Source organism: Orycteropus afer, unplaced genomic scaffold (genome assembly GCF_000298275.1).
Source record: "Orycteropus afer afer isolate SDZICR_OR568_19922 unplaced genomic scaffold, OryAfe1.0 scaffold00594, whole genome shotgun sequence".
Classification (NCBI taxonomy): Eukaryota; Metazoa; Chordata; class Mammalia; order Tubulidentata; family Orycteropodidae; genus Orycteropus; species Orycteropus afer.
Window position 1 is genome coordinate 873,808 of NW_006922181.1, and position 7,654 is coordinate 881,461.

The 7,654-nt window shown below is 41.7% G+C and overlaps 1 protein-coding gene across 1 annotated transcript; it reads right to left on the minus strand.

The window, feature by feature from the left end:
- Positions 1–307: 307 nt before the first annotated feature.
- CSTL1 (cystatin like 1) lies at positions 308–5,340 on the minus strand. Its single transcript, XM_007956261.1, has 3 exons — positions 5,122–5,340; positions 1,166–1,279; positions 308–391 (listed from the first exon to the last, which is right to left on the minus strand). The coding sequence occupies exons 1-3, from the start codon at positions 5,338–5,340 to the stop codon at positions 308–310; spliced, it is 417 nt and encodes a 138-aa protein (XP_007954452.1).
- Positions 5,341–7,654: the final 2,314 nt, after the last annotated feature.

Genomic DNA, 7,654 nt, shown 5'->3' on the forward strand with positions numbered 1-7,654 from the left:
AGAAACCCAAGGAGGGGTCGCTATAAGTCAGGTCCGACTCAACGGCACATGACAACAACAACAACAAAGGCCACTGAGCATATGAGTGTGTGTGCACATGTGTGTGAGTGTGAGAGTGTGTGTTATGTGTATGTGTGTGTGGTGTGTGTTCATGTGTGTGTGTGCATATGTGTGTTTAAGTGTGCATGTGAGTGTGGGGGTATAACAAGACCCGAATGAGAGAGATAAGTCTTTTTAGAATATTATAATAGAAAGTACACAGCAAACTGCTCTAAGGTTGTAATTGAGAGTTTTTACACTTGTTTGCTTAGCCTTCCAGACAAGAATTGTTCCAGAGTTGGTAATAGTTCATCCAAGGCACAGTGTATATCAAAAAATCACAAATGAAACTCTGTGGAAGGAGGAAAAGATCAGTCAGCTTTTTTCGGAGGTGAAGGGATAGGAAATGTAAGCAGCAAACAAAACTTTCTGCAGCTGCAGGCCATCCCTGGGGAAATGGGGAGTTGATGTTGTGTCTGCTCACTGATCATGTGGACAGCTGAGGAAGAATTGCAGGTGTCATGTGTTGGGCCATGCAGCAGGCACATCTGGAGTCTGCAGCCTCACCAGACCAGAGAATTGGGCAGACTAGGAAGGGGCAGCAATACCATCCACTTACCCCAGTCCTCCTGCATCTATACCCCAGGCAGGGGGTGCCTCATGTCTGTCAGCCCACATAAGGTTGCCATCAAAAGGGACTGAGAAGAGCAGGAAGGGGCTGGCTGAAGTTGGAAGAGGAGGAAGAAACTGGCCTTTCTCATAGACCTGAACCAGGACCCCAAAAGAAGAGGAAAAACTGCATCCACGGTAAGGGCTGGGGGGATTAGGCTGGAAAGGGAGGAAGGTGATGCTGGTTGATCAGAAGAATCCAGGTTATTCAAAGGCCTAATTGTCCTTCAGCTGGGTCCAGGCCTGTGTCAGCACAGTATGGCCAGAAAGGCCAATTTAGAAACCTTGGCTTCCTCTGCCTCGGGCCCTCAGGTGGTACCAAATAGCCCCAGGGCTGTGCCTGACCCTAAACCTAATCCACACTGCTAAGAAGTTACCAATGCTCAATTAACTTTTAAACAATAATGATATTATTCCCATATTTGATCTTCCTTTTCAGATGATTCCCACCACATACCTTTTTTAGCTTTTTCTTGCTTTGAATGGGGCAGGAATGATTTTTCATGCTTTTTCTCTTGCATTTGGTTCGGCTAATCTTCACAGTTACTATATACTCCACTCCAGTTGTCAACTATGAGGAAGCAACTCCACTGTTAGTCTGACACCAAGCTCAGGTTGCTGAGCCTCCCCAGGAGAGCTAGGACTAAGACAGAAACCCCAGGAGCCACAGTCCCCTCCGAAAGCTACCATATCAAAGACACAGACCCTTTCTCCCTTCCCAGCTGGAGGATGTACAAAGACAGACAGGGCCCTGGTCCCCATCCTTGTGCTCTGACTGGGCTTGCAGCTGCAGCCACAGATGACTTCTCACTCGTTTCCCATCCATCCTCAGGACAAGGGAGACAACCTGCCAGGCTTGGTTGCCTGGCAACCACTGACCATTTCCATGTCTGCATACATGGTCCTCAATGCACACAGCCTTGGCTCTCCTTAACCATTTACTCATTTCTTCTTTCTCCTTCCCAACCAACTTGATGGGAAGCAGTTTAAGAGTGCAGTTTTTAGATCTAATTGATTTAGGTTTTGAGTTTCCCATTTATTAACTGTGATCTTGAGCAAGTAACTTAGCAACCTCAGTTTCTTCAGGTTTAAAATACAGATAATCATTATGCTTGCTCATGGAGTTTTTATACAGGTTAAATGAAAATATACATAAAAATAATTTAACAATGTGTCTGCAATGTTGTTAACAGTCAATGAAGTTTAACTATCAGTGGTGTTATTAATTATCTGAAGCAACTATGGAGGTGGACTAGCAACAGAAGAGAAAGCAGAAGAATTGTGCTCAAGTTCCAGCTTTATCCCCTGCCAACTCTGTCACCTTGGACAAGTCCTCCATCTGACTGAGTCTCAGTTTCGTCAGCTAGCAAATGGGGAGAATAATGCCTGTTTACTCACAGGATCTGTGTGGAATGAAAGAAGGAAATGTGGCAAATATGTGAATATATAAATCATGTAAAGTGTACACCAAGGGCTGTTTCCTTTACTTGTGATTATTTTCTTTAATAACGTCCAAGTATGAGGCTGTGAAGACTATGAAGAGAGAATGAGAAATATGAAACCCTTCTTGGACAGGGATGTTCCAAACTCATAAGTGAAACTAACAAATAATTTCATAGTCAAATATTGTCTATTGGAAACTGCACTGAGTTTTCTGAGCATCTGCAGATTCAAGAGTTCTGCACTGGTGAGGTGAGAAGTTCTTGGAACTTTCCTGTGCTCTTATCCAAATGTCATTAGTCAAACCAAATGAGATGGACCAGTACTCTGGGGATGGCACTAGAGGCAGAGAGTGCTCACACCATCCCCAGGAAGAAGATACTCTCAGAAAACTTGAGGAGAAAACATAGGGGAATTAAGCCTACAGTCAGCACAGAGATCCTCTTCCCAGCATGAACCAAAAGGGCCTAGAGTAGAGTAACTCTGTGGAAATGTACTCTCTTCAAAGACCAGTGCCATCCAGGAGTTGGCATCTTGCAGGGCTTGTTCCAAGCTCTTTCACGTTGAGAATCTAATTTTACCTTCAGGATACCCTATATGGAGAACTAACAACACTGGTCATAAGTTTAACTAAACTTCAGTAGGTAAAGTGCTTTCTTACTCATGGTTAAATAATATTAGGAATAATCATAATAACAGTGCACATTTTTACAAGTAAAAATATCTGTCATCTCTGTGCTAAGTATATACTCTCCTTACTGTAAAAGTGAGGAAACTGAGGCTTGGAGAGTGTGGATGGCTTTTGGCCAAGATCCTATATTTAGGAAGACCAAAAAAAAAAAAAAAAAAATCAAACCAAACTCACTGCCATGGAGTCAATTAGACTCATCGCAACACCTCCTTGAGTTTCCGAGGTGGTATCACTACAGAAGTAGACTGCCCAGTCTTCCTTCTGAGGTGTGGCAGGTGGGTTTGAACTGCCAGCCTTCTGATTAGCAGTTAAATGCCTTAGGCACTATGCCACAATTGCTCCTCAATTAGGAAGAAGTGGTTTGAAACTCAGAAGTGGAGGCTGCAACTAAGCACAGGCACACACTATGCCTGCCTCCTACACACCTTTGTGAGGTATTAGGACTGACACATGCTGCACCAAGTATGGGGATGCTGAGAGGCCTTACCTAAATTAATTCATTTACCAAGGGGAGAACCTGAATGACAGCAAAATTTGCTCATAAACAATTACTTTATAATGAACTGTTCATGATCATGGACTGATTTCATAAAACAGGCCTCCTAGGATTCTCAGATGATTTTTCCTTGGGAAGACTAATCAAAGAGAATAATCCATCTCCTACAATAACTTTGGTCAATAGCTGCTGACTACTAACCAGAAGACTGGTGATTCAAACCCACCAGCCACTCCTCAGAAGGAAGACTGGGCAATCTACTTCCATGGAGATACGGCCTCAGGGTTGCTATGAGTCAAATCAACTCGATGGCAGTGAGTTTGGTTTGGTAGTTTTGGTTTGTAGCCACATCATTTCAGTGCTCTTGGCCCTGATGATGAGCAATACCACCATCTTATGGGAAAAGTATGTAACTGTTTGAGACAAAGACACATAGAAAAAACCCACATGCTACAGCTATATCTAATAGTATAGTGCCTAAGGCATTTGACTGCTAACCAGAAGGCTGTTGGTTCAACCCACCAGCCACTTCTCAGATGGAAGACTGAGCAATCTACTTCTGTAGTGATACTGCCTCGAAAACCCAAGAAGGGGTTGCTATGAGTCAGATCTGACTCAATGGCAGTGAGTTTGGTTTTTTAATTTTATAGCTATGAGTCGGAATCTACTCGATGGCAGTGAGTGGGTTTTTTTTTATTTGTCTGTTTTGTTTTGCTTTTTATGTTACCCTAACACTACATGCTCTTCTTTGTCACCACCCCACACACACATACACTGGTTTCTACTATTCCAGCTCCTTTCCTCTCTGACTAGGGCCCTTTTTCCCCATTCAATTATTATTCTCCCCCAACTCCAGCTAATTAAAGTAATATGAGTTATTACCTCTGCACCAATTCAACTTGAGTGCTGGGCTACTACCTGAATGTTGGTGGTTCAAATCCATCCAGCAGAGCCATGGAAGAAAGGCCTGGTGATCTACTTCCATAAGATTTTAGTTATTGAAAGCCCTATGGAGCATAGTTTTAGTCTGCACACATGGTGTAGCCATAAGTCAGAATTGGTTCAATGGTAATGGGTAACTTGTTTGACCTTGAGGGGAGGTTGGACCAATAAAAGTGCTTTTCAAACAACTTTTCTTTCCTCTATCACCCTTCATTCCAGAGAGAAACTTTGTACATAAATAAGAGGGGAGGTGATCTAGGGGAAGCCTACCCCTCACACTCCTCTCCCCCAGAAAAAACTCACTGTGTCATTCCAGTTTTCTGTAGAACACAATTAAGATGTCACAAACCTTGACACTGAAAAAAAATATTGTTGGAGGAAGCAGTCCTACAGAGAATTAATGTTTCTACTTTGCCAAATAAGACCATGAAAGAAAACAAAATTGGCCTCATTTGCTGTCACTGTGGTTTCATCAAGTCCTTGCTTCTGTTTGAAATATTTTATAATAAAAATAAATAAATACATTTAGTAGCAAAAAAAAAACATATTACAAAAAAGACAGTTAAACATAATTTCAGGAAAAAAAAAAAAAAATTCTTCCCAAGTAAGGACAGTTGAGAACTTCAGTAGATAATTTTGCTTCAGACTAACAGCAACCTAGTTAGGATTTCACTCCAGTCTTTAGCATTTAGGAAGTGGGACTAAAGCAACTCTGGGATCTGCACAACTCTAAACTGTGCCAATTCTAAGCTAAACTTCCTGTCACTTGGTATATCACTTGGTACTCCCTGGGACCACAATGGGAGCCCTCTGCCCAAGTGAGCATGAACAGGGAAACACACACCTGCATCTGAGTTCGAAGTAGCTTGTCAATTCGAAATAAGTAGCTGTCATTGCTGATATTGTTGTAGCTCTGAATTAAAAAATTGAGTGTTCCATTCATGTTTTGCTTGCTCATGGGCTTCTCCTGGAAGCCCTCCCACCTCTGAAAATGGGCCAAATTGATCACCAAAACCAGGGAGACCAGCAGCAACAGGGGATTCCACCAGCTTCCAGCCCTCATCTCTGCAGCTTCAGAAGCCTCCTATCCAGCTATACCTTCCAGGGTGGGGAAATGCCAGGCAGTGGCTCGCCCGTTCTCCACGGCAGCTCTTGTCCACACAGTCTTTCCCTGGAGACAGCCTGCCTGCATTTAAACAAAGATTTAAGCCCAAACATGGTCTTCTGAGACCCTGCCCATAGTTTGAAGGAAAGACAAGCTAGCCCAGTCTCCCAGCCTAGCTGCCCAGCCCACTATCCAGTCTTCATTTGTTTTCTATACGTTTATGATGCCTATCCAGTTCCTTGGTGATCCAGGCAAGCAGAATTTCTAAACATTTATTGAAGTGGATAAGACCCTTTCCCTGCCTTCACAGCTACCAGAGGGAAAAAAACAAACAAACAAACAAACAAACAAAAACAGAAAGCCACCAAACAGAACTTTTCAATGTTAAACACTAAAATCTGCTATGACAGATAGAGGAGAGCCACTGTGGGACTCAGGAAAGGCCTATGGAGAAGGTCAGATCTAAACTGAGGTTTAGGGAATCAGGGAAAGGAACAGTGGTAGTACTTTCAACTTACCTATCTCACATTCCAACTGTCTAACTAAACTATCAACTGTTCCTTGTGCTTTCTCTAGAAATAGATTCCCCTTACTCACCTGCTCCCTCCTCACCACAGATTTCTGCCTGCTGGATCCCACTGTACCTGTATGCTCTGGTGCTAGCTCTTGCTATCTTGGTGTGACCCCAGCAGAGCTTTGTGAGGTAATCCCAGCTGTTCTATGAAGGAGGAATAAGGTATGATGCTTACTCAGAAAATAATCCTACAGATCCTGAAGGTTAGGGACCACTTGTACCCAGAAACACAAAAAAGCTCTCTGCTTTTAAAACAGCTGCTAAGGCAGGATCCAGGATCCTGGATAGGATCTTGCTTAAAAAAAAAAAGAAAAGAACATTTGTGTGACAACTGACAATATGGGAATAAAGTCTGTAGATTAGTGAATAATACTGCGTGAATGTTAACTTCCTAGTTAACCTAGTTGACCATTCTGTTGTGGTTATATAAGATGTTAATGTCTGCGGAAGCTTTAAGTGAAAATACTCTGTACTGTTTTTGTAGCACTTTCGTAAGTCTGAAATTATTTTAAAATGTATAGAATAAATACTAAAACATTAGTCTATGAGAAGCAGTAAATATAGTGGAGGAGGGACAAACTTTAGAATCCAACTGTCCTAAGTTCAAATCCCAGCTCTGTTGCTAACTTTTTAAGTGACTCTGGGTGGGTTACTTACTCTCCCAAATCCAAGGAGGGTTTGCTATGAATCAGGTATGACTCGACGGCACATAACAACAACAACAAGTCAATAGGCAGATTTGAGAGGCAATGAAATCTTATTATCACAAAATATATGAAAGAAAAAATACAAGTACTATAGAGACAATTCTCACTAATATTCTGAATAGAAATGCCATCCCCAATGCCAAGGAAAATACAGATGATCCAGAGCCTTCTACAGGTGGAGTTATTATCACAATTTAAAAAATGCCAACAACATTTAACTCTTCATCATTACAGTAAATTTTTATAATTTGTGAATTTTTATGTACAAATATAAGTATTAACATATATCAGTGAGTTTATATGTAATGTTTCCACTTCTCAAAGACAAATAAAGATCAGATTTATAAAGATTCTGATAATAAAAGGCAATAATAACAAAAACTAAAAAAAGAAAAAATGAGGTATTTGACTTATCCTAGAACAGACTTACGATGGTATCATCAGAACAGAACCTCCTCATAAGTCAAGGACTACCTATACAAGGATTGTGAGTACTGTGTCAGACTGCTCAGATGCAGATAGTTTCAGACTGCCTTGGAACATGGGACATAATCTCCAGACTGGACCTGAGAAGGAAAGCTATAATAGAAAACCCATGAGTATGGTACTAAAATATAAAAAATAAATATGCTTATGGGCACTGGCTATGTCTGTGAAACAAGAGGAAAACAGCTTGATAATTTCTGTGGAATGAGAGAGAAATACCATCATAAAAGGTAAAAGGGATTTGGTCATGTCCATGGAAAAGGAAGGATATTGGGGGTTCTGGTGCCTTAGTGCCTACGGCATTTGACTGCTAACCAGAAGGCTGGTAGTTCAAACCCACCAGCCACTCCTCACAAGGAAAGCTGGGCAATCTACTTCCATAGTGATACCGCCTCAGAAACACAAGGAGGGGTCGCTATGAGTCGGATCTCATTTGTTGGCAGTGCGTTGCATTTGTGTTTGTCATATACAAGGAATAATGGGAAAACAGAACACCAGATAAAGT